The following is a 26,572-nucleotide window of genomic DNA, read 5'->3' as shown; positions in this document are numbered from 1 at the left end:
TACAGGGTCGAGCCACCCGGCGGGGCCAGCGCGCGGAACTGCGCTTGCGTGGTGTGCCGCGAGGGAGACTCCGAACACGACTGGCCTGGCGCACGGGATTGCGCCTGCGTGGTCGACGGCGAGGGTATAGGTCTGTAGGTACGCGCTCTCGCTCGAACTCCGTACTCCAGAGCGCTCGGGACTGCGCCTGCGTTGTCTACGCGCGTGGGGAACTCCAAGCTGGGCGGGCTCGTGGGACTGCGCCTGCGCCATCCTCCTGGCCCCGCCCCTCCCGCGGAGCCTCTGCCTCTTCGGCCGCTCGCTCCGCCGGGCCCCCGGGCGGGGCAGGTACGCGGGGATGCGCCTGCGCGCGCCGGCCCCGCCTCAGCCCCGCCCCCGCGCCGCGCGGGGCCCTGGGAGGGGCGCAGCGTCCGGCGGCGTCGCAGGCGGCGGGGCCGGGGCCGCGGGAGGGGCGGCGGGGGCAGACAAAGCGGCTAATGAATGGGCGCGCCCGCCGCGCCGTTCCCCGTCCCCAGCGCGCGGATCGCGCCGCGCGGAGCCGGCGCCCAGGTGAGTGCGCGCAGGGGCGCCCGGACCGCGAGCCGTGTCCGCCGCCGGTGCGCGCCGCGCGGGGCGGGCGGCCGCGCCATTGTCCGCGCGGGCGGGGCCTGCCGTGGCGCCGCCCGTGACAGCGCCCGCGGGGAGGCCGGCCGCGGGGTGCTCGGCGCGTCCCGGCCGCCGCCGCGGGCTCCCGAGCCCCGCGCCGCCGCCGCCGCTCGCCCCGCCGCCGGGTCGCCGCTGCCGGCGCCCGGGCTCCTTTTGTCCCTCGCGCGCGGCCCGCACCGCTCGGCTCCCGCCGGCGTCCGGCCGGTGGAAAGGGAAGTTGTGCGTTTGCTAGTTCGCTGGGTCGGGCCGCGTGCGAACTTGGGAAAACCCACTTGGCTGAGGACCCGTGTGCTTGAGCAGGCCACCCCTGACTTCCTCCGCGAAACGCGCTTTTTGTGTGGTCGCCCTTATCGTGGTGGCACAACTGCGAGGCTAGGGCGAGTTTAGTTGCGGGTTTTAAGAATTACTGCGGATAAGCCAAGATTCAGCTATGAGTTAATTCCGGTTACTAAACAGTTACCTTGGAGCGGAGACTGCAAGGGTTGACCCCGGGGGTTGCAGTGACTGAAGGATACTCACTTCCTGGAATCCTCAGATGATATCTGCCCCTCGGGAAAAGATCTAGTGCAAGTTAAGAGATTCTGTGAACCTTTAGAAGGTTTCCCAGTCAGTCTTTTAGGCACGGGACACAGCTAATCTACACTGGAAGAGAGCTAAGAGCCTTAGTCCACTGGACAGGTGATTACTTTACCGTGCCCCCTACCTGTGTTCCCGCTAATTCCTGAATGCAGCAGTGGTTGATGTGTGTGGGTGCAGAAGCTCTGCTCTTTGATGTCAACACACGTGTGCACACACAGGTTCCCCAGTGCCTAGGAGGACAAAGCTTAAGTAAATCATGAGGGGAACTGATTGAATTCTGCATATGTACAGTGAAGCGGATAAGCAGTATTTATTACTGGAAAGAAAAAACCTGTGTATGTTTCAGATCCTTGGCAGGCCTAGAGTTTGCAGAGTGAGAACTGGGAAGTGGACCTCTGGAAGCATGAATACAGTAAGTGTCCATGGTCAATGCCATTGTCTTTTTCACTTTATACCTGTTTTCTCTGTGCTTGGCTTCACCTACATCAGTGTTGACTTCTGTTCTGATTTCCTTCTCCTTCCTAGTGGTGGTCAACAGAAGGAAACAGGTGAATGCCTGTTGGGCTTAGTGACTTGGGATGGAGGCCATGCTCCTTGGAGAACCCTCCTTAGAGGACGCATGGGCTCTTCTGTGGGCATTCTCTTTTCTTCTGAGCACCTGCTCAAAACAATTCAGAGTCAGCAACTTATTCCTCTGACTGCCCTTTGATTTTCAAGTCTCAAGACTAGAGGACATAAGTTGCAGAAATCATTGTTCTTACAGTTAGTTTTGCCCTGAATTGAGCTGCAGTGTTCCCTTATCCCTCACTGTCTTTGAGTGGTCTCACTCTGTCTGTGCCTGTGGGGTACAGCCACTGGCTGGACTCACCACCCCGCTTTGGGCCTCCACCTTTTCTGCCCTGGTCTTCCATGCCCTCTCCTTGCCCCAGTTTATAGTACCTGGGTCTTTTCTCATCCTGGAATGCCCCAAGTCATTTCCTTGCTAATTATTTATATATGTTTGATAGTTCAAATTCTGGAACTCACTACTAGGAATAAAATCAAATCTTTCCTGTTTCTGAAGCAAAGGGCACCCAGAGAGACAGTCACTTCCCTTTTGGGTGTTCATGGTTCTCTACCTTGCACCTGGGGCTGTGAGGCTCTGTAAGAAGGAGGGCTGGGGATATAGCTCAGTTGGCAGAGTGCTTGCCTTGCATGCACAAGGCCCTGGGTTCAATCCCCAGCAACACCAAAAAAAAAAAAAAAAAAAACCAGGGGCTGGGGATGGGGCTCAAGCAGCTGTGCGCCCGCCTGGCATGCGTGCCGCCCAGGTTCGAACCTCAGCACCACATACAAAGAAAGATGTTGTATCTGCCGAAAACTAAAAAAATAAATATTAAAAAAAAGAAGAAGAAGAAGAAGGTCCTGCCCTCAGATCATGGTGGTGGGGGGATCCACATTGGAGCAGGCCCTTTAGCCAGGTGCACCTCTTGTCCCAGCTTCTCAGGAAGCTGAGGCAGGAGGATCACTTGGGCCCCAGTAGTTGAAGGCCAGCCTGGGCAACATAGTGAAACCTTGTCTCAAATATAATGATAATAATTAATTCAGTAAGTGTTCTGATAAACTATCAGCAGGTGAAGGCAGGGGCGAGAGATGCTTAGTGTCTGAGAAGTGCTCTGGGAAGCCACTGGTAGGGAGGGACGTTTGGTCCAGTAGGCCTGGCCCATGAGGGTGCTTTCAGTGAACACTGCTGCCACCTGCTCCCTGGCCTGGGGTGGGAACGGCCCTCAGCCCTGGGCTTGCTCTCTTTTCCAGCTTTACCACCTTTGCAGGCTTTTCATCCAAAGCAGCCATGTGGCCATTATTGAGGCTCCCATTGTGTGTCTGTTCCTCTTGCCTGCCACAGAGCAGGATAGGGGTGTGTGTGGGATTTGGGGAGGGCTTCATTTGATTGCTACATCACAGAAGCCACGTGCCACATCCTGTAAATTAAAGGACATTTGAAGATTTCCAGCAGCTTTCAGCCACAGCTGCAAGTCAGGCCTGTCACTGGGGGGACTTCCCTGAGGAAAGAGTGGGTGGTGAGGGTGTGATATTAAGTTCAGGGGACCACAGAGAAAGCAGCAGGTCAGTCCATGCCCTGGTGTGTGACTAGAACATTTCTGGGCCAAGGACCGGCTGACCTTAACGTGGTCTGTTTGCTTGCTTTGGAATGCGCTTTGTTTCCAAGGTAGCCTTATCAGGGCTTCTGACCAGGTCTCCTCTCGTGGAAACAGCCCTGGCCCCAGGTTTCTGGCGTCTGACCCTTTGAGCTGTCATCTGCACGGGGCTGGTGCTCCCCTGAAGGTCGCCTGGCCTGGCTGGTGGTCTGTGTCTGCAGCACTGTGTGTCAGTGAGTGGTGCTGCTTTGACATGCCACCTGCACTCAGGGTGGACCGTGCGCCTGGTGTCTTCCAAAGAAAGACTGCTATCTCGGCTTGTGCCAGGCGGAGGGCCTCAGTCAGGGCGTCGAGAGCCCCTTGGTGTGTGGGGGGGGGGGGCTTCCTGAGGGCATATGCACACCCACTTGAAATAAGCGGACACTGGGTTCTGTTTATTTTGTTTTTTGGCACCAAGGATTAAATCTAGAGGTGCTTAATCACTGAGCCACATCCCCCAGTCCTTTTTTTTATTTTGAGACAGGGTCTCTCTGACTTGCTTAGGGCCTTTGATAACTTGCTGAAGCTGGCTTTGAACCTGTGATCTGCCCACCTCAGCCTCGAGTTGCTGGGATCACAGGTGGAGCCCTTACAACCGCCACCCTGACTCCATTGGACAGGTGCTTTTTGAGGGAAGTTGCAGATATCAGAACACTTCACCTGTGTATCCCTTTTCTGCCTGTTCCTTTCTTCTAAGAGACAAGAATGTCCTTTCTTGCAGTCCCGTCACCGAAGACATCCAGGAAAGGTAATGAAAAGCCTGGTGCCATCCAGCGCCCAGCACACAGCCAGCTTTTCCAGTTGTCCCCGCCTGTTCTTAGGTGGCTGTGTCCTGCCCACTCAAAGTCCATTCCTCCTCTGTGTACTCTGTGGGCTCTGTGACCTGAGTGTGGTCTGAGTTGTGCTGTGTTCGTTGGATTGCGCTGTCCTCCACAGCTGATGCAGGAGTTGGAGGGGATTTGGATCAGGGACAGCCCTGCAGTCAGCACAGAGCTTGTGTTGGTCCTCCCCAGGACCACTGGGCAGCAGTGTGCAGCCACACAGTGCTGTGGTTCCTCCTACCCTGATTACACTCCCTCGTCCTTAGCCACCTCAGAAGACAGGACATGAGCGGGTTCTTCCCTCAATTGCCAGTTCTGAGAAGCACTTGGTTGTGTCACATGATGCCACTGCAGCAGGGGTTGGTGGTTCCTTTTTCTGTGAATGTCAAGGCAGGCTGACACTTTGCTGTGATCTTTTAAAAGCCTGTCACTGTTGTGTGTGGCGCTCAAATTGTAAGCACGACCAGTGGGGAGTCCTGGTGAGCTGGTCCTGTCTTCTGCTGGGCATGTCTTCCTGATGCTTGCTTGTGGCCTGGTGTCCTGGCTCACTTCACTTTCTCTTTCACACTCCGGCCAGCCATGTCCTGAGTGCTTTGTTCCTTTTAGTTTTGTTTAATTTTGCAATGCTGAGGATTGACCAGGAGTTGCTTATGATGGGTGAGGACTCCACCATTGAGCCACGCCCCTAGCCCTGTTCATTACTGCTTGTAGTCCTTTTGGTGGACACAGCTAGGATATATATATATATATATATATATATATATATATATATATATATTATATGTATATATATGGAGCTACTTGACCACTGAGCCACATCCCAGCCCTATTTTGCATTTTATTTAGAGACAGGGTCTCATTGAGTTGCTTAGCGCCTTGCCATTGCTGAGGCTGACTTTGAACTCATCCTCCTGCTTCAGCCTCCCAAACTGCTGATATTACAGGCATGCATCATTACTTCCAACAGAAATATATCTTTAAAACATGAGTTTGGGCTGGGATGTAGCTCAGTGATAGAGCACTTGCCTAGGTTGTGCAAGGTGGAGGTTTTAATCCCCAGAACCAAAAAAAAAAAAAGCATCAAGAGTTTAATCCTAATTTAAAATTATACCAGGCATGGTTGCACACTTGGAATCCCAGTGGCTTGGGAGGCTGAGGCAGGAGGATCACAAGTTCAAAGCCAGCGTCAGCAACTTGGCTTCCTCTTGTCACGCACCCTGGATACTAATTCCCATTACGAGAGCTCACAGTAAAAAGGAGCTAGAGATGTGGCTCAGTGGTTAAGCACCCCTGGGTTCAGTCCCTAGTACCAAATAATAATTTAAAATTACATGGTTTTATTTCGTTTCTTTGATTCTTCAAATTTGCTCTTTATTTATAGTCTTAATTCTTAATATAGTTGGCCTTCTGTATCTGTAGCTTTTTCAGGTTCAACAAAGAATCAGAAATATTTGGAGAAAAGATTGTGGCATATTGAACATGTACAGATTTTTTTTCCTAATCATTGTAACAACTACTGCATAGGAATTACACTGTGTTAGGTGCTATGAGTGACCTAGAGATGACTTAAAGTATATGTGGGGCGTGTGCATGCAGATATTTTGGTATCTTGGGGGTGGGAGTGATGGTGTCCTAGAACCAGTTCCCAGAGGCTGATGGACAGCTGCCATGGGCATGATTTGTTTTATGCTGACGTAGATGTAAAATGGCAGTGGTGAAGTTAAAACATTACACTGCCACTAATAAAACTACTTAGTGATATTTTGGAAAGTCGTGATTTTTAAAGTCCTTTTATTTCTTAGTATATATTCCCCTTGGGACAAATGGTTGAAATACTGCATTTAAAAAGCCCCTTAACAAATATTCCTTTCTATGGTTATGTTGCCCATTTGATATACAATTAAGTTTGTTTTCAGATTTAGATTTTTTTTTACATCTTAATTTCATGTACAAAATTACATGGTCTAAAAGTCAGAACTATACAATCTACATTCAGAAAACCTGCCCTGCCAGGCACAAGGCTGCACGCCTGTGATCCCAGCAGCCCTGGAGGCTAAGGCAGGAGGATCACAGGTTTCAGACCAGTTGCAGCAACATAGTAAGACCGTGTCTCAATAAAAAAAAAAATTAAAAGGGCTGGGGATGTGGCTCAGTGGTTAAGTGCCTGGAGTTCAATCCCTAGTGCAAAAAAAACCCAACCAACCAACTCGCCCCAGTCCTTCCTTCCTAAGGATAGCCATTGTTAATCATGGGATCGGGGTGGTGGCTCAGCCGTAGAGCGCTCGCCTAGCACATGCAAGGCGCTGGGTTCTATGCTCAGCGCCACATAGAAATAAATGTATTGTGGGGCTGGGATGTGGCTCGAGCGGTAGCGCGCTCGCCTAGCATGCGTGCGGCCCGGGTTCGATCCTCAGCAGCACCACATACCAACAAAGATGTTGTGTCCGCCGAGAAATAAGAAAAAATAAATAAATGTTAAATTTCTCTCTCTCTCTCTCTCTCTCTCTCTCTCTCTCTCTCTCTCTCTCTCCCTCTCTCCCCCTCTCTCACTTTCAAAAAAAAAAAAAAAAGAAATAAATGTATTGTGTCCAACTACAACTAAAAATATACACAACTAAAATATGTAAACATATAAACACACACACACACACATATATATATATTTTTTTTTAAGTGAACACACACCCTGCCTCAGTTTCTTATATGTCTTGCATCAGTGAGTGCCCACTTCTGATCAGGGTCTGATCCTGGTGGGGTCATCTGTTTCAGTGCCTTTCCACATTCCCTATTGTGGGCATGGTGCCAGAGGACACTGGTGTTCCTGTGAGTTTGGATTTTTGTGAGAATGACATGGTGGAAATGGTATCTTGGAGTAGTTTCCACTTATGTGTTTCTATTCGAATGTGAAAAATGAAAACAGTACACTAACCTAGATTGGGTGTATTAGTAGTGGGTACCTTTGAATTCATTGAATGCAAGTTACAGTGAGGCCGGCAGACGCGGCAGTGGGAGGCTGTTCCCAAGTCTTCGATAGAGGACAGCACATTCTCCTGCTAGTCAGAGCTTGTCATTTCTTTCTTTCTTTACATATTGCAGTACCAGGGGTTGAATCCAGGGGTGCTCTGTCACTGAGCCACATCCATAACCCTCCTTATTTCTTATTGTGAGACAGGGCCTCACTAACTTGGCCAGGCTGGACTTGAAGTTGGGATCCTCCTGCCTTACCCTCCTGAGAAGTTAGGGTAATAGGCATGCACCACTGTACTTGGCTAAAACTTTGAAACTAAGAAAATGTAAGAAGAATGTGACAATTTGGATTTTGAGTGCCTCCTTTTCTGCCTTTCCCCTCCTCGGTCTTTGGTCTGTACTTGTAATGAGGTAGGGCTACTGAGTGGGCCCCTGGCCTGAGGCCTAGCCAGCCCTGGAGGTGGGAGAGGAGGCTGGGGCTGGGGCTCGTGTTCTGAGAGGAACCCTTTCCTCACCAGTGTACAGGTGTTGGTCCTAGAGGAGGGCCCTTGGAAGATGATGGGGCTGTGGGAGTGAGCCCGCCTGGGTGGGCTTTGTTCCCTTTTAAAAAGGGCCCCAGTGAGCCCCTGGTTCCTTCCACCACAGATGCACAGTGACATGAGACCTGGAGCCCATGATCTTGGGCTGGAGTTCTCCAGAACATGGGAAGTGAACTTCTCGCTTGTGCACCTCTGGTTTGTAGTCTTTGACTCGCCGAGCAGACCAGGAGAGTGGGGCTGTTGTGGTGGCGGCCACCGGTGCCCTTCTGCGTGGATGGCCGCCCTGTTGGGAGATCCAATCACATCGGCTGTGTTGCTCGTGCCTTGCCCCCTCGTGGGCCAAATGCCCTGTGGCTTTGCTCGGTCGCCCTGTTGCCGTGTGCTTGCAGTGCTGGGGTCAGACCAGGGCCTACGGACACGCTAGGCAGCGCTCCACTGTTGGGCGCGTCTGCAGCCCCTTGTCCCTTTGATTTTTATCAAGCAGAGCCCTTTCTGTGGGCTCTTTTTTGTATCGCATGCTTTACAGTGTTTTACCTTGGCTCAGCTGTCCACTGGGAGTTGGTTGGGGGGACAGTGTGTCCTGGATGTAAAGGGATATTTTCCACAAAATGATCTAATCATTTGTCCCTTTTTGTTCTCTTTTTTGTGGGGCTGCTGGGAGTTACCAGGATTGATTAAACCCAGGGGTACTTAACAACTGAGCCACATGGCCAGCCCTTTTTATTTATTTTTTATTTCGAGACAGAGTCTCACTCAGGTGCTGAGCTTGCTTGAACCTGTTATCATCCTGCTTCAGCCTCCCGAGTTGCTTATTTGATTTATTTATTTTTATTTGGTGCTGAAGATTGAACCCAGGGCCTCACATATGGAGGCGAGTGCTCTACCACTGAGCCACAACCCAAGCCCCTCATTTTCGTTTTGACATGGAGACTTGGCTTGTTGCCCAAGCTGGTCCAAACTCTTGACCTTGAGTAGCCCCCCCATCTCAGCCTCCCAGGTAGCTGGGACGGCAGGTATGCGCCACCGTGGCTGGCACACCGTTTGTCTGGTCCAAGGTCGGGCTGTATCTGGTGACGCCTTCTCGCGGGCAGAGCCTAGGCTTTGCAGAGCACTGCATGGCAAGAGGGACAAGAGAGAGCCCTGGCCAGACTGGCCTTTATAGCTGACCCCGGAGATGACCATTAATCCATTAATCGCATGAGTGGATTAACCCTTTTGTGAGGGCAGAGCCCTAATCACCTCTCCAAGGTGCCACCTGGTCCCACTCTGCTCTCATAATGGGAATTAGTATCCAGGGTGCGTGACAAGAGGAAGCAGCCGTTCAAGCCAGAGCGTTGTCCTGGCACCATTTATTGCAAGACCCTGCCTTCTCAGTGCAATGCGGGGGGGGGGGGGGTGCAGGTACCGTCTCACCCTGGGCTCCATCTGTGTCGGTCTTTTAGCCCTGGCACCTGGGCCATGGTGCCTAGTATTTGTAGTTTTATAAGTGTTTTAAAATCTTTTTAGTTTTAGGTGGACACAATATATTTTTACGTGGTGCTGAGCATCAAACCCAGTGGGCATGCTAGACCAGTGTGCTACCACTTGAGCCACATCCCCAGCCCTTAAAATCTCTTTTATCTTGAAATATAATATAGAAGCTGAAACTGTGTAAAATAACTGTGTAGCTCAGTGAATTACACATAATTGATTCTTGGGTCAAACAATAAAACCTGCTTGCTAGACACAGTGGTACTCCCAGCTACTCAGGTGGCTGAGGCAGGAGACCCTGTCTCCAATAATACAAAGGTATGGGGGTGTGGCTCTGTGGTAGAGCACCCCTGGGTTCAGTCCCCAACACCTGAATGAAGGAGAAAAAGAAACATACCCGCCCCTTTATGCCCTCCTGTGCCTGGCCAGTTCGCTGCCTGTGCTCCTAGCACACTGCCCAGCAGCCTGGCTTATGGTGCTACCTGCAGTTTCCCTGTATCATTTTATGCCTGAGCTCAGCACCTCTGAATACTGGTCAGGTCTGCTCTGGTTTTTCATGACCTTCAGTCTCCTCTTTCACAGGCTTTATTGTCCCGCCGCCTCCCAGGGACGCACTTGCTGAGGAAGCTGGCTTCACTTGGGTTTCCCATGTCCAGGCATGGCTGTGAGGGTCCTTGGGGAGGTTTAGTGCCCCTCTGCACTGTGGCCCCTGTGAGTCGGCAGTCGGGTCGGGAGGAGGAGCACTCAGGCTGACCTCTGGTGTTATGTGCTCCAAGGTGTCTTTTTCTTTTCTTTTTTTTTCCTCCTAATTTTTTTTTATTTTTTATTTGGAAACAAGACCTCAATAAGTTGCTCAAGCTGGCCTTGAACTTTGCCATTCTCCTGCCTCAGCCTCCTGAGTAGCTGGGACTCCAGGTGTGGCCACTGTGCAGCTGCTGTTGCCCACGCCCACACGGATCAGCCCACAGCTCCTGCGGTGCTGGCTCATCAGTGCCTCTTTATATGAATTGACATTTTGTAAAGAGAGACTTGTCCACTTGCCCACTGATAGTGAACTGAAAATAAATGTTTGGTTCTTTAAATGTTTCCAAACAATCTTTTTTTATTATTTATCTATTTATTGTTTTGATGTGGATGAACCTGTGTTTTGTTCATTTATTTGAATGCAGTGCTAAGAATCGAACCCAGTACCTACACATCCTAGGCAAGCGACCCAGCACTGAGCCCCAGCCCTAAAGAACATTTTCTGCCATCCTCCAGAGGTGGCTACGTGTGTTCGACACCCTTGACCAAGTGTCAGCTCTGTGTTACTGCAGCAAACACCGAGAGTTTGGAGGTTCGAGTTCGCGATCCTTCGGGCCGTCCCAGTGGTATGGCCTCTGGTGAGGGTCTGCCAGGTGGCGGTGGCGCAGGTTATGGTAGCTCAAGCAGGGAAGCAGAGAGAGGCCGAGAGACCTGAGGACCTCCCATAGATCCCACCTCTTAGCGGTCCTCCGTCCCCCTACACTGCCGTGCTGAGAACCATGCTTTTACCCGTGGGCCTTTGGGGACGCTCAGAGTGCACCCCCTCGGCAGTGGCCACCTGGGTTGTTCACTCAGGTTGAACGCGGGCTGTCTGTGCGAGTGTCCTCCTGGGATCCTTGCTGATGTTCACATGCTCTGGACCTGTGACCTCACCCAGCTCCTTGGTCCTTGGCCCAGTCCTGGTGCTCTTTGTGCCCTCCAAGGCTCCGTGCCATCTGGAGCTCTTCCTGCCCAGTCTTGGAGGCAGGAAAGCTACTTCTGTGGCCCTGGTTGGTTGGTGGCTTTGAGGAGCTGCTTCAGAACTGCAGTCCAGACTTGGGGGACGTTCCTGCTGTGAGTGATCACTGCTTCTGGCCTTTGCAGTGAACAGAGCACTGTGTGACCGTCGCTGCCTACGGGGGGCGTACTTGGCCTTGTATTTGCTCACGTCTCCTTTTTGCACTGGAAATCCTGCTTCTCAGGAGCACAGGAGATGGGAGAGGTGAACCATCACATGATGATGTGTTTGTGCCACCTCACGATTTCAGAACAGTGGCTTTGTCACTACCTCTTATGTCCCTAAAGAGCCTTAGCATGTTTTCTGCCCATCTTCCCATCCTGTCGTTGCACAGGTCTACCCTGAATGGCATGCATGTGTTGTCCCCCAGCATCTGTCCTGTGTGGTATGCAGCTGTGGCCCTCTCTGCTGTCTCCCTAACCCTTGTTTGGCCCTGGTTCTGCAAGTGGCTGTGTACTAAATGCTTGCACCCAATCCCGACCTACTGCCTCTCATTTTGGTTGAGATTTGTTCTCCTGTGTGTTTCTCAGGTAGGACTCAGAACAGTAGGGATTAACCCTTGCATGTCAGTGGCAGTTTTTTCATTTTTATGTTTTTGCTGGGGGTTGGTTGGAGGAGCTGGGGTTGAAGCCGGGGTGCTCTACCCCTGAGCTGTCTTCCCAGTCCTTTTTATTTTTATCTGGAGACAGGGTCTTACTAAGTTGTCAAAATCTGCCATGAACTTGTGATCCTCCTGCCCCAGCCTTCCCAGTTGCTGCGATTACAGGTGTGTGTCACTGTGCCCAGCTACAGTCATGGGGGTTTTTTTTGTTTTTAATATTTTTAGTTGTCAGTGGATTTTTGTTTTTTTTTAATGTGGTGCTAAAGGTCAAACCAGTGTTTCACACGTGCTAGGCATGCACTCTGCCACTGAGCCACAACCCCAGCCCTACAGTCCTGTTTTATTTTTTAATTTAATTTTTTTATTTTTTAGGTGTAGATGCACACAACACAATGCCTTTATTTTTAAGTGGTTTTGAGAATCGAACCCGGGTCCCGCCCGTGTTAGGTGAGCGCTCTACCACTGAGCCACAGTCCAGTCCCTACAGTCATGTTTTTAAAGAATATGAACCAGCACACGCATAGCTTGTTTCACTTTGCTTTTTTTTAAGTAGTGATGATTTTTTTCCCTTTACCTGGTGTTTTTGTTATGATGATGTAATGAATAGCTACTCATTTTAAAAACACTGGGGAATAGGGAAGAAATGAAAGAGCACCCCCCTGCCCGGGTCTTCTACCCACCACCAGCGCCCACTGTCCTGGGCACCCTCCTGCCCAGCTATTGTGCACTGTGCCCACTGATGGCAGTTCTTCCACATCCTTTGTGCTTGGAAGCCAGTTTGGCTGGGTATAAAACTCTTCTTTTCCCCTTTAGTGCCTTAACTATGCTGTTCCCGTGTCTTGTAGTGTGAAGCAGGGCTGTCGACCATGAAGCTCTGTGAGTGGCCTGAGAGCCCCAAAGATCTCTTTCCTTTGTTCCTTTTTCTTTTTCCAAGTCTGCTGGTTTTGCGAAGAGTATATTTCAGTGTAAATCTCCAGGATGGGTTTTCACGTGCCCTTTTGATATGTAGTTTCACGATTTGTATCTGAGGAAAGGGTTCTAGTTTTTAGTATTTTCCTATCTCTTTCCTTTTCTGGGAGATGGGTATTCTGTTTTCTATGTTGGATTTTCTTTATCTATCAAAGTAAGCTTTCCTCTCTGTTTATTTATTTATGGTGCCAGGGATTGAACCCAGGAGTAATAACCACTCAACCTTAGCCCCTTTTTGCGTTTTATTTAGAGATAGGGTCTAGCTGAGTTGCTGAGGCTGGCTTTGAACTTGCAGTTCTCCTGCCTCAGCTTCCCAAGCTCTGGGATTGCAGGCGTGGCCACCATTGGCTGTTGTTTTTACTGACACCCCCACCCTACCCCTGCCACTTCCCCCTCCATACTGGGATGGAACCAGGGTCTCTTGCATGCCAGGCAGGTGCTCTACCACTGAGCCACATCCTGATCCCAGCTGTTACTGCTTAGAGCTATTATTTTTTTGGTGGTGGTGGGAGGGCTTGTTGAGGATGGAACTCAGGGCCTTGCACATGCTAGGCAAGCGCTGAGCCATATCCCCAGCCCTTTTTATTTTGAGACAAGGTCTCCCTAAGTTGCTGAAGCTGGCTTTGAACTTATGGTCCTCCTGCCTTGGCCTCCCAAGTTGCTGGGTTTACAGGTATGCACTACCACACCTGGCTTTTTTAGAATTTGGAGATACTAATACTGTTTTTCAAGGAATTTTTTGGTTTTCCCTGAGATGCAGTTTTATTTTCATAGTTATTTGTGCCTAAGTGTCTGTGATCACGCCCTGGGTCTTGGTGATTCCTGTCTCCAGTTTTTTCTCTAATCAGTCTGTGTAGATCTTTTTCAATTTTGTTGATCTTTCAAAAGAACTAGTGTTTGCCTTCATTAATGTTTTTCTTTTTTTTTCATGATTCTTACATTATTTTAAAAAAAAAACTTTCTCTCTGCCTATTTTGGGGTTGGATTTGCTGTACTTTGTGATTTCTTCACCACCTTGTTAATAAAGAATTGTTATATATTTGAAAATATTTTGGAGTTTTCCAGATGCTGTGCTGCTGCTGTTTTCATTCACTTCCAGGCCGTGGGACCGTTCTTTCTGACTTCAGTTCTTTTCAACACATCCGCTTCATTTTGCGTTCTGCCTTCCTGTGTTGGGCACACCTGTTGCGGTGTGTTCTGCTGGTCATCTGTTGATGGTGCTGTCCAACTCCTATCTTCTCATGCCGGCTGAACCCTGAGTGGAGTGCTGAATTCCATCTGCCTCTGTGGGTGGGCCTGCTCCCCTCTGCTTGGGCCAGTCTGCAAGTGTGTTTGAAGGCCTGTGGCACGGGGGTCCACGTGTGGGGCTGTGTGCCCTTGTCGGCAGACCCCACTGTGATCGTGTGTGGCTCCGTGTGTGAGAGAGAGAGAGAGACTGGGTATTGGACCACTGGGCTCCCTTCCAGCCCTTTTTATTGTTTGTTTTGATTGATTGATTCTGCAGTGCTGGGGATTGACCAGGGCTTGGGGCATGCTGGGTAAGTGCTCGGCCACTGGGCTGCGTCCCCAGCCCTTATTTATTGTAAGAGAGGGCCCCTGTGGTCGCCAGGCTTGCCTGGAGTGTGCATCCTCCTGCCCGTGCCTCCAGGAGGCTGGGGTCCTTCTGCTGTGCTTCCCTTTGTCCTTGGCGTTGCCTTGTTGGCGTCTTTATGTTTAAAAAGTGCTTCTTGTAGGCAGGCAGCGTGTACTTCCTCATCCATTCTGATCGTCTCTGCCTTTAGAAGAAAGCTGTATCTGATATACTGGGCACACAGTGCATTGTACGTATTTAAAGTGCAATTCTGATCTTTGCGTGTGCACAGGCAGCTGCTGTGTCCATGACGTGCAGTCTGCAGGGATGGGTGCTGGTGGGGCTTGCATGAGGATGGCCAGCCTTCTCCAGAGCGTGAGCATGCCCATCACCCGTCTTCTAAAGCGACCCACCTGCCCTTTGGTCCGGCTGCTTCTGCCCAGTGTAATTGTGGGAGTGAGTCGTTTGGTGTTATCTTAGTAGCTCATTCTTTTTTCGGTGTCATAATCCATTCAGTGGAGGTGACCCGTTTGTTCTCCAGTTTGGGGTATTGTATAAAAGCTATGTGAGATTTGCACACATAGCTGACTTTTTGTAGGTCAACACCTGGATGTGGAATGGCTGGGTTATGGGATAGGGGTCAAGAAAAGACCGCTGGTAGGTAGGGCCCAGAAGTAGGCCATGCACGCGGACACCTGGCTTTCAGCCAGCTCCTGAGGGACTTGGTGGAAAGAGCATGGTCTTGTCCACAGGGGAAGAGCAGTTAGATTTCTTGTGCAAAAAAAAGAACCCGAACCCTTCGGAGATGTAGTGTGAGCTGTAAGGTTGTGAGGAGACTGCCAGGAAGAGCAGAGGCACCAGGACCCAGAAGCACCGTCCACTGAAAGCAAACTGGTAGGCTGGATTGGAGCAGGGACTTTTGCTCTTCAGCATTTAGCAGGAGAGTGCAAGGTGGGGTGTGGGGGTGCAGATCACAGTCGCCAGTGAGCACCCCTCAGGAGCCCGCAGCTGCCCGTTCCCCTGCTCTTCGGGTCGGTGTTTCCCTCTGATTTCCACTCTGGTCTTCACTGTATCTCTGTGTCATTTGTTGTGTCCTAACACGCCCCTGTGACTCACCAGTCCCCCATACTCTTGGCGATTGGCTGGGTGTGTGGGTGCCACCCGCCTGACACTGCAGCCACGCGTGGTTTCCACCTGTGTGTGTACTGCAAGCTGCTCAGGAAATTGTTTGAAGTAGTTGTTTATATTGTAGAGACATTGTTGAAAATGGTAAAAATTCCCCTTTGACCTATCTGTCCACAGTTCACTGTGTAAGCGACCCTCTTGCTTCGGCCTCCAAAGTAGCTGGGGCTAGCAGCACATGCCACTGCCCCCAGCCTCCATTTATATTTCCTGCTTTGTGTAAATCTAAATTTCCATCTCTGATCATTTTCTTGCTCCTGAAGAACTTTTTTTTTTCCCTCAGTTTTGATGGATACAATACTTTATTTTTTTGGTACCAGGGATTGAACTCAGGGGCACTCGACCACTGAGCCACATCCCCAGCCCTATTTTCCATTTTATTTAGAGACAGGGTTTCACCGAGTTGCTCAGCACCTTGCAGTTACTAAGGCTGGCTTTGAACTTGGAATTCTCCCATCTCAGCCTCTGAGAGGCTGAGATTATAGTCGTGTGCCACTGCGCCCAGCTTCCTGAAGAACTTTCTATTGCTCATTTTTCAGGTATGCTAATGGTAAATTATCTCAGCTGTCAGAAAAAGTGTTTCTTCCTCTTTAATTTTTAAAAATTGTGGTGGAATGTACACAACATAAAATTCTCCCTCTTAATTCTTCTGGCGTCTATAAATCAGTGGCTTTAAAGAGCTCACAGTATTGTGCGGCCATCAGCTCTGTTTCCAAAACTGGGCCTTTTGCACCCAGAACCACCTTGTGCAGAGGAGTCATGCTGCTGGTCACCAAAAGCCAGCTTGCTTCCCTGGGCACAGCGTCCTTGGAGATCCCCCCTTTGAGTTGGACCGCGTGCCAGAGGGGTGAGGGACAGGCAGGTGGCCTTCCCCTGGGGCCGTGGTGAAGAGTGCCGCTGGGAGCACACGCGTGGGGCTGGAGTTCCTAGAGCACTACCGACTTCCTCCCGCCTCTTGGGAGCCGCGAGGGGGGCTCCTCTTGTCCACAGCCTCCAGCACTTTTCTTTTTTAAAAAAAGTAGCAGCTGTGCAGTGGCCTTGTGGCTTTCTCTGGGGTTTTCCTGGTGTCGGGCTTGCTGGCCACCTGTGCGCTCACGTTCTGGCCTGCCTCTGACCCGGGCTTGGTGGGGTCTGCAGCTGTGTGTTCTGGATGTCCGCTGTCGCCTGCAGCTTCAGACCTTCAACTGCAGATGCTCCATCTTTCATCTGTGTAAATTCTTTTTTATTTATTTATTTTTTAGTGGACACGACATCTTTATTTTACTTTTTACGAGGTGCTGAGGATCGAACCCAGCGCCCTGCGCCTGCCAGGCGAGCACGCTACCGCTTGAGACACATCCTCAGCCCCTCAGCTGTGTGAATTCTATTTGGACCTTTTAAAAAATTTCTTCCATTCTTCTCATTTTAATAACTCAATTCCTCAAACGTGGGGTGTCCTGATGTTCTTGTCTACTAGTTTGGTCTGTTTGGACCCAGGCCCTGCCTTGAGCTTCCGGCATGCCTGGTGGTCTGTGTTTGGCGTCAGCTTTTTAACTGAACTTTTTTTGGGTGCAGGATTTTTTAATTCCACATTAAATACCTCTGAGACTTGCCTTGGTCGCAGGTGGGCTGCAGTTGCTCTGTGCTTCATAAGGGTAGCTCCCAAGTGGCTTTGCAGACCCCACTTCCAGGCCCATGCCCTTCTGAGGCCTGCGATTCTGTTGGGGGGACCCCCGTGTTCACAACCCTTGCTCCTGCTGTCCCACTTGATTTTCACGTTGGCTCTTCACAGGTGGCCTCCTAACGGGTCAGAGCTCAGTGGTGTGGCCGCCCTGTGGCTCTCTTCACTGGTGCTCCTTCCTGGTGCTCTGTCCCCAGGCCCAGCTGGGCTGCTCAGCAAGACCACCAGGCTCTGCTCGTGTGCCTCAAGTGCCAAGCTGGGACCTTGCAGGCTCATGTCACCAGTGTGGCACGTATGTGACCACCATCCTGTGCTTGCTCCCACGAGTGCCTGGAAGGCCTGTGCGGGGTCCCGGGGGCCTGGGTGTTCCTGGTGGGGGAGGTGAGCCTGGACGGCCCTCCTGCGGCCTGGGTGAGGACTCACTTCCCACTGCCTCTTCCTCTGCAGAGTGATTTTATTTATTCCTGAGAAGTCTTTCCACAAAAATTTTAGACTCTGCTTATTGGCTATTGCACAAAAGCATTGAGATTTTAATAGGAATATGATGAATTTATAGATCAACTTGGGAAAATATTGATGTCTTACCAATGTTGAGTTTTCTTATCCGTGAATTTGGCATGTTTCTCTTTATTTATTTTTGATTTTCACAGCCATGTTTTGTAGTTTCCACATTTTAAACATTCCTTTCTCAATTTCATAATTTTTGCATATTATATATGGAATGTTTAAAATCGCTTTTCCCAGTTGCTTCCTGTGTATTAACCCAGTGTCTTGTGACTCTCCAAACTCACTGTGCTGGGCGTAGGCTCCTTGTGATGTCTCGCCTCCTAACGTCAGGTGTGGGTGCAGGTCTGCTGCTTCCTTCCTGGCCGCCTGCCTCTGTCCCTCCTCACAGCCCTGAGCTCTCACGGCAGTGTGACGCTGACCAGGCGCCATGCACCTGGTGGAGGCCCCTTCCTGGCACTGGAGGCTGTGGCTGTGCCTTAGCAGGCTCACTGCTTCTCGCCTGGCGAGGCCCTGTGCCTCTGTTGAAGTGACCTGTTCACCCTCAGCATGAGACTTATTTGTGCAGGTTCCCCGACCTGGCTGCAGACATCTGAGTCGCCCTGGGGCTTTTCTCTCGTGGCTTCCCCTGTGGATGGGAGTTGCCGTGTGGGGCCCTCACTGCCCACACCAGCTTGAGTCCTGGCTGCCCCATAGCTCCCCTCTGGCCCTGCTCCTGCTGCCACCTGTGAACTTCTGTCTGTCAGTCTCCAGGGAACCCTGCCTGCCTCCTGACCGTCTGCCTCTCCTGCCCACTCTCAGACTTGCCTAGAAGGACTCATCTTTGAGTATTAAATGAGCCTTGAGGCCTTGGAAGTACCTACTTGGTCATGGGGTATTATCCTTTTTGTTAAAATATTAAAAGGAATTTTTAACATTTGGTTGTAGGTGGACACAGTGCCTTTATCTTACTTATTTGTTCTATAGCACAGGCGCTCCGCCACTGAGCCACAACCCCAGCCCCTGCATTTATTTTTATTATTCTGTAATCTTGAGTCTTTTTCTTTTGGAGATCTCCCATGTGCCAGTGTGGACAGGACAGTGGGCCTCACCTGGCCTGTGGTTGACAGTGGCCAGTTTCTCAGGCACCCTGCTGCCCCTGAGGGCATGTTGTCCTGTTGGGGCCACTCCATGGCTCCCTGCAGGGCGTGTGCAGCTCGCACCAGCACTCCTCTGTGGCTGCAGGACGAGCCTCGAAAAGGAGGCGCTGGGCCTGGATTGCTTCTGCTTTGTGGCGCATCCCACTGTTGTGAGCTTCCCTGGGTTTATCTGGGTGAGCACCCGCGTCGCTCCTCTTGGTGTCTGGGAGTGAGGTGCTGGTAGAAACCTGACTTGTAACTTTAGTGGGGTGGGGACAGGGGATTGAACTTGGGGACACTCAACCACTGAGCCACATCCCCAGCCATATTTTGTATTTTATTTAGAGACAGGGTCTCACTGAGTTCCTTAGGGCCTCACTTTTGCAGAGGCTGGCTTTGAACTCAGGATCCTCCTGCCTCAGCCTCCTGACCCTCTGGGATTACAGATGTGCACCACTGTGTTTTAAGTGTTTTCTTCCATGGCGCCAGGACTTGAACCTGCGCCTCCTGTGTGCTGAGTACACTTGGTGACCAGGCCCTACCCTAGCCTTTGTTTTGGGTTTGATCTGGCTGCTCTGTGCCTCTGGTGCCACGGGGCCTTCTCCTGGTGAGGCTGTCAGGTCTTGTTGACCTGACCTGTGGCCCAGTACCCTGCTTGCCCTAAGGGTTTAGTACTGTCACTCAGGAGCATGGCAGTCTGGAAACCAAGGGATGTGGCTCCTGCAGCTTCCCTGAGAACCCTCCCACTACTGTGCTGGGCACTGGAAGGGGGTCTGCCTGGCGTCTCTGCCTGGTTGCCAGCACTGGGCCCACTGCTGCTTTTTAAACTTCCCTACCGCACATCCCCACTCCTGCCCGCCACACCCCGTCACCCTTGGCATCTCCACCCTGCATGGTCGGTCTCCACGATTTCACAGGCTGGTGGACTGTCTTAGGTCTGAAGGGTGTGGGCTTCTACGTCTGGGTACAGTGAGTCAGTTTCACAGAGCTCAGCCTTCAGTCTGGGTGGCCCTGGTGAACCCACAGGTGGAGGGGGAGGTGACCCCTTAGTGCCGGGGCTTGCCACCCATGGGCCTGAGCTCCGCCTGCTGTGTGTGTGCTGCGTTTGTTCCTTGGCAGAGCAGGTGCTGGAGCTGTAGGGGGGCTGCGGGGTGTCAGGAACAGGTTTCTCCTGCCCTGTTCCACTGCAGCCTCTCCGTCCGTAGGCCCACGTATTCACGCCAGTGTGAACTTGAAATGTTTTGTTTCCTCTGTGCTTAATTTGTCCTCTCTTATAGGACATGCAGGAGGGCTGTGGTTGCTGTCGAGGTGGTGGGGACCCTGACTTCAAGACCCGCAGCCAGTCTCCCCTGTGCAGACGAGCATCCCCTCGGCCAGGCCCGCGGCAGCAGAGCCCCAGTGAGGAGCACTCACAAGAACAGCCTAGAGACGGAACGGCTGTGACAGGGTGACGGTGATGCTGGGCCGGCGCACAGGGGCACTCAGACCAGCTCTCCGTTGACCCGAGACACTAGCATGAGGAAGGAGCTGGGGTAGTTATGGTTGGCCATGGAGGACAACCAGGACTCTCATCCCAGAGGGGATAGCGATTGTGTTTCTAGTAAAATAAGTTTCAAAATAGAGGAGGAAGAAGATGATCCAGTTCCCAGCCGCTGTTTGGAAGGAGTGGACTTCCAGGGTGAGCAGGAGGACGTGAGGCACACGGACAGTGGGGAGGAGCAGGCGGAGGGCCGGGCGGGGGGCCCCTGCTTCCCTGCCGAGGGTGAGGATGGCTGTGGGGCCCTGCTCTCCCAGTACAGCAGCACGCTGTACAGCGTGGCCATGGAGGCCGTGGCCCAGAGCCTGCTCTCCAGCCGCCACATCGGCTCCAGGAAGAAGTCGCCAGCGTGGAAGCACTTCTTCATCTCCCCCCGAGACAGCACCAAGGCGATCTGTCGGTACTGCATGAAGGAGTTCAGCAGGGGCAAGAACGAGAAGGACCTGAGCACCAGCTGCCTCATGAGGCACGTGCGGCGGGCGCACCCCACCAAGCTGGCGCAGGAGAACGGGAGTGTGTCCGCCAGCTCCTCCCTGCCCTCACCCTCGCTCCTGCTTCCTCCGCAGCCCGCGGACGTCGGGGACCTGGCCTCCACACTCTCGCCCGTCAGACTTGCCCACAAGATGGCAGCTACAATCCCGTCCCCTGACCGCCTGCAGGAGGAACCCGGGTCCGTGGTCTCTTCTGAGGTCTCTGATGTGCCGGTCACTTTGAAGTACAGCAGAGAGGAGGCCCTGGCGGGGTCCTCTCCCCACCTTGCCCCACTCCACTACGACGAGACTGCAGAGGGCATGGCGGAGAGAAGCCTTCGCCTTCCCAGGAGCACATCGGGGTCCAGGAGGAGGTCGGCCGTCTGGAAGCACTTCTACCTGTCCCCGCTGGACAGCTCCAAGGCCGTCTGCGTGCACTGCATGAACGAGTTCAGCAGGGGCAAGAACGGGAAGGACCTGGGCACCAGCTGCCTCATCCGGCACATGTGGAGAGCACACCGCTCCATCGTGCTACAGGAAAACGGGGGCGGCTCGGGCATCCCGCCCCTGTACCCCACGCCCCCCACCCTGCTGCCCACCCTGCTGCCTCCAGACGGGGAGCCGGACTCCATGTCGTCCTCTCCCGGAAAGCTGGTCCAGGAGTGCCCCTCGGCCTCCTCGTCCCCAGACAGGCTGGCCGAGGACCTGCCTGGGGACACACTGGGCACGGACATGTCCATGCTGTCGTCCTCTGAGGACGTGGGCGAGGCTTCTGTGGGTGCCTCTCCTGAGAAGCAGCAGGCCAGCGGGTCGAGCCCGAGGAGGTGCGAGCCTGGTGCCGTCTTCCAGCAGAACAAGAAGGTCATGAAGAGGCTGAAGTCGGAGGTCTGGCACCACTTCTCCCTGGCCCCCACGGACAGTCTGAAGGCCGTGTGTCGCTACTGTGGCTGCGTCATCAGCCGGGGGAAGAAGGGGGATGTGGGCACCAGCTGCTTGATGCGGCATCTGTACCGACGCCACCCCGAGGTGGTCGGGACCCAGAAGGGCTTCCTGGGTGCCAGTCTGGCCAACTCTCCGTATGCCACTTTGGCTTCTGCAGAAAGCTGCTCCTCCAGGACGCCGGCCCTGCCCGCCGTGGTCAGGAGGAGCCACCAGGCCGTGTTTCCCGTCAGCAGCAAGAAGACCTCCAAGCTCTGGAACCACTTCTCCGTCTGCTCTGCGGACTCCACCAAGGTGGTGTGTCTGCACTGTGGCCGGACCATCAGCAGGGGCAAGAAGCCCACCAACCTGGGCACCAGCTGCCTCCTGAGGCACCTACAGAGGTTCCACGGCCATGTGCTCAAGGCCGATGTCCACCCGGACACCACCCTGTCCCGCTCTCCAGGAGTCCGGGGACCACTGAGCACAGAGTTGTCGGGCACGTCCACCTTCGATGACCCCAGTGAGAAGTTCTACGACTCTCACCCAGTTGCCAAAAAAATCACCAGCCTGATAGCAGAGATGATCGCACTGGACCTCCAGCCCTACTCCCTCGTGGACAGCGCTGGCTTCAACAGGCTGCTGGGGTACCTGAGGCCCCAGTACTCCGTGCCCCCGCCCTCCTACTTCTGCAGCACGGCCATCCCGGGCATGTACGACAGCGTGAAGCAGATGGTCCTGTCCCAGCTGAGGGAGGCTGAGAGTGGCATGGTCCACTTCACATCGGGAATCTGGACTGGCACCCAGAGCCGTGAGTACCTGACCCTCACTGCCCACTGGGTCACCTTCGCATCCGCGGCCCGCCCGCACTGCGAGGACCACCACTGCTCAGCACTTCTGGACGTGTCGCAGATTGACTGTGACCATGGCGGTGGCAGCATCCAGAAGCAGCTGGAGTGCTGGTGGGAAGCCTGGGTGACATCCATTGGCCTGCAAGTGGGCATCACGGTCACTGACAACCCGAGCATCGGCAAGACTCTGACCGAGGCAGAGCACTCGAGCGTGCCCTGCTTCAGCCACACAGTGGACCTGATCGTGAGTGAAGCCATCAAGAGCCAGAGGATGGTGCAGAGCCTGCTGAGCGCCGCCCGGAAGCTGTGTGAGCGTGTCCAGCGCTCCCCCACGGCCAGGGAGAAGTTGGCCGCGCTGCAGCGAGAGTATGAGCTGCCACAGCACCACCTTGTCCAGGACGTGCCGTCCAGGTGGAGCACGTCCCTGCACATGCTGGAGCGCCTGCTGGAGCAGAAGAGGGCCATTAACGAGATGTCCATCGAGTGCAGCTTCAGAGAGCTGATCAGCTGCGACCAGTGGGAGGTCATGCAGTCCGTGTGTCACGCGCTGAGGCCCTTTGATGCTGCCAGCCGGGAGATGAGTGCCCACGTGTCCACTCTGAGCCAGGTCATCCCCATGATCCACATCCTCAGCAGGAAGGTCGAGATGCTCTTTGGAGAGACGATGGGCATCGACACTATGCTGAAGTCGCTGAAGGAAGCCATGGCGAGCCGCCTGTCTGCCACCCTCCACGACCCCAGGTACGTCTTCGCCACGCTGCTGGACCCTCGCTACAAAGCCTCCCTGTTCACGGAGGAGGAGGCGGAGCAGTACAGGCAGGATCTAATCAGGGAGCTAGAAATACTGAATTCTACCTCAGAGGACACAGCCGCCTCCGATGGCTGTGACTCAGGGCCCCCGTCGAGAGATTCTGGCGGAGGGGAGAGCCTGTGGTCGCTGGTGGCCAAGGTGGAGAGGCGAGAACGGCGGGAGAGGCTGCCGGAAGACATGGTGCTCGCCTACCTGGAGGAGGAGGTGTTGGAGCACAGCTGTGACCCACTTGCCTATTGGAACCTCAAGCGGTCATCCTGGCCTGGGCTGTCCACTTTGGCTGTCAGATTTTTGGGCTGTCCCCCAAGTACCGTCCCTTCGGAAAAGCTGTTCAGCACGCCCACAGAGAATGGCAGCTTTGGCCAGCCCCGGCTCATGATGGAGCATTTTGAAAAACTTATCTTTTTGAAAGTGAATCTTCCCTTGATCTACTTTCAGTATTGAACTCACGACGGAGTCGCCAGACCAGACGTGCTCTTGGCAGTGCTGGCTGTGACCCGCCCAACAGGGCCAGGTGGGACACCAGGCCAGCATCCGGGGCCACCCGCCGGCTCGCACCGTAACCTCACACGTGCCTTACTCCTGTCGGGCCAGGGCGCAGCGTGTTGGGAGTCCCCTGGAAGCAGCCCGTCTCGTCGGTTGTGAAGTGGGGTGATCAGGTTTTAATTCATGACTGCAGCGTTTTTTAAAAGTTAGGGGTCAGAGATGTGTGTTCCTAGAATGGAGATAAGATGTAAACAGTTTTATCCTGTAGGCTTTTTATTCAATTGTGTAAAAACCATGAATCAGGTACTGTATTTTAGTTAAATATTGCTTTAATTGCAACAAAACAGCTTTTGTAGCTGTGAAATGAAACCTGTAAATAGGAGGTGGAGCTTAAGCCATCCTGACTGAGCAGTTTTAACTGAAGGCTCTAAAATGTGTCGGAGTGGAGAGAATATTCTGGAAGCTAACTGTTTACCACAGAGACAAAGCGTTTGAAAACAAAACTGTACTTGGGTGACTCGCGGAGTGTGCAGTTGCAGTGACGTGGTCACGGACACGTTCCGTTTCAGGTCTTTGCATTCAGGGTTGCACGGTCCGTTCATTCACTCAGAGGTCCCCGACTGTCTGTCCTACTCCTTGAGCTCAGAGTCCCGTGTGTGTCCCTGCTAAGGATTCAGCCAGTGCAGAGTGTGGCAGTGCAACAGGGGCCCGTTGACCGCATCTGGCGCCTCTGACTGAGCGTCCCCGAGCAGTGGAGCTCTGTGCGCACTGACCCAGGTGCTGGGACCACGGCCGGGCCCTGGAGGCAGTGGTGACCAACGGGGGTGTCTGGCAGGCTACAGTGGTGAGGCTAGCCTTAGGCGTTTAGATTTTTTTTTTTTTTTTTTTTTTTTTAATAATAGGGAAGATTCAGCCATCACTGGGGTATTTTAGAATCCCAGGACATCAGAGTGAAATTATCAGTTGTCAGATTCAGTTGTCAGTGTTTGCTTTAACATCTGAAAAAGGTTCCTGTTCTACGTCACTTCAGACCACTGGGTGCTGTGGGTGGGGCGACACGCTCCTCTGCCATGGCCCCCTAGGAAGCTGTCCTTCTGTTGAATACTGTACCTTCGCTCGCTCTCAATTCGAGTGGACTGTGCTTTAGTGTATTTATAAATGATGGATTCAGTTTCTGAAATTAAACTTTTTATTTGCAGTTTTCCAGTGCTGGTGGACACAGGCTCTTTATTTGTAGGGTAGCCGCACAGGCATGCTCCTTGAGGGTCAGGGCACAGAAACCATGACCCCTGGCGGTGGACATGGGCCAGAGGGATGGGTTCCTGCAGCAGCGTTTGAGGAGGTGAGCACGATGGCAGGAGTGTCAGTGGACTGCTCCCTGCAGTCCACCCTCTGGCTCCAGGCAGGAAGGAGGGCTGAAGGCTCCTGGTCAGCAGTGTCCACAGCTGGCCTGCCACCCCATTCTTCTTGGCATTATGTTTTGAAGGGAAGAACCTTAGAATTTGGGGGTATTGAGCTCCAAAGGTCCCCCTCTAGAGCGAGGCAGCCCAGGGAGCTGCTAGGATTGCATCCCGCCCTGATCCAGCAGGTTGGGCCTCCCGTCTGCAGGGCTGGCCTGGTGCTGGGTGCAGCAGCGTTCACCTGCACGTGTCCCTGCTCAGAGCCGGGGGTCCAGGCAGGAATGGCGGAGTGCCGCCTGCGCAGCGCCGCCTGCATTTCCAGGTGAAGTTTCGTGGACCATGGGGTGCAGCTCTCTGCTCAGAATTGCCCAGGCCTGTCCTCAGGCTGCGAAGTGGCCCCCGCTGGAGCTCTTGTGGGGCTGCTCTGCCTTGAGCTGGTGCCTTCCACCCAGTGCTCAGAGCTCTCGCCTCTTCTGCACTGTCTGTTGAAGGGCTGTGAGCCACAGTTGGTGTAGGGACGGGAAAACAGCAACACCAGTCCGTCCCTGTGCAGTGACACTGGGAGTCTTTATCTCAAGTGTTGCATGCACGGCCAGTGGGTGTTGGCGGAAACCTGGCACCGGGGCTGGCAGTCCTGCAGGAAGGTGAGGACCGGCACTGTTGGGCCCGCCGAGCACATAAACAGGAGCCCAGGCCGTTCCCACCCCCGCTCTCCACTCAAACCCGAACTGTGGGCCGTTGGTGACACTGGGCAGGTTCCTGAAGTTCTCAGGTCTCGGGTACCGTCAGCCCTTTGCATGAGCCTCAGAACCGTCTGGTCTCAGTGAGTAAAAGTGCTGACACGTGATAACTTGCTCTTCACCTGGACGTCATCTGAAGCCAGCACCCTGCCCCTTGTCCTCCTGACCTGAGGCAGCAGCGGGGCTCAGTCTCCCGGGAGCTAGAGCTTGCTCTCTCTGCTGTGCTCGGGGTCACGCGGGCCTTGCCTGTGCTGGACCAGCGCTCTGCCGCTGAGCCCCACCCCAGCCCCAGGTGCTTTCTGAGGACAGCGGAGAACAGCCAAGGCACCGGGGCCTGAGGAGACAGGGTCGGGCGGGAAGAGACTTGAGTGAAGGCGGATTCCGTGTTCACCACGTGGTTCCTGTTGGGCACTTGCTGGTTTCCTGGTTGTGAACCTATCAAAAGGTGGGAGCCAGAGCTGGCACCAGGGCCTGGCGCTCTGGGGACCCATGGGACCACCAGGACTCCAGGAGCAAGGTCTTGGAGAGAGAAGAGCCTCAGAAGCAACCTGGCATCTTGCCTTGCCCTGCATGGGTACTGCTCCAGGAGACAACCAGGTGTGGAGGAGGCAGAAAACGCTCTGAGGTTCCCAGTGAGACCACAGAGCAGCCCTCACAGGCCTGGACCACCCCAGCTATCTCCTGCTTAACCACTGGGGTGACCTGCCCCATCCTGCCTTTTGGTTTTACTGTCAGAAGACTATAGTGTCTACACCT

At 53.3% G+C, this 26,572-nt stretch overlaps 1 protein-coding gene across 5 annotated transcripts; it reads left to right on the top strand.

Moving 5' to 3' along the window:
- Position 1: 1 nt before the first annotated feature.
- Positions 2-24,882, top strand: Zbed4 (zinc finger BED-type containing 4). 5 transcript variants are annotated; one of them, XM_078052502.1, is made up of 3 exons: positions 25-138; positions 1,571-1,636; positions 19,881-24,882. In XM_078052502.1, exon 3 carries the CDS (start codon positions 20,152-20,154, stop codon positions 23,632-23,634), a length of 3,483 nt encoding a protein of 1,160 aa, XP_077908628.1. In that variant the 5' UTR covers positions 25-138; positions 1,571-1,636; positions 19,881-20,151; the 3' UTR covers positions 23,635-24,882. The 5 variants fall into 5 exon arrangements, with proteins under 5 accessions (XP_077908631.1, XP_077908628.1, XP_077908627.1 ...); XM_078052501.1 differs by lacking the exon at positions 25-138 and adding an exon at positions 403-549; XM_040276554.2 differs by lacking the exon at positions 25-138 and adding an exon at positions 778-1,323.
- The last annotated feature ends 1,690 nt before the right edge of the window (positions 24,883-26,572 follow it).

The sequence above is a fragment of the Ictidomys tridecemlineatus genome, chromosome 6 (assembly GCF_052094955.1).
Source record: "Ictidomys tridecemlineatus isolate mIctTri1 chromosome 6, mIctTri1.hap1, whole genome shotgun sequence".
Taxonomy (NCBI): domain Eukaryota; kingdom Metazoa; phylum Chordata; class Mammalia; order Rodentia; family Sciuridae; genus Ictidomys; species Ictidomys tridecemlineatus.
This window is presented reverse-complemented; position numbering and strand designations above follow the sequence as displayed.

Bases quoted from the DNA above. Each gene is read 5' to 3' on its own strand.
- Zbed4 (XM_078052505.1), top strand. From the start codon at position 20,152: ATGGAGGACAACCAGGACTCTCATCCCAGAGGGGATAGCGATTGTGTT.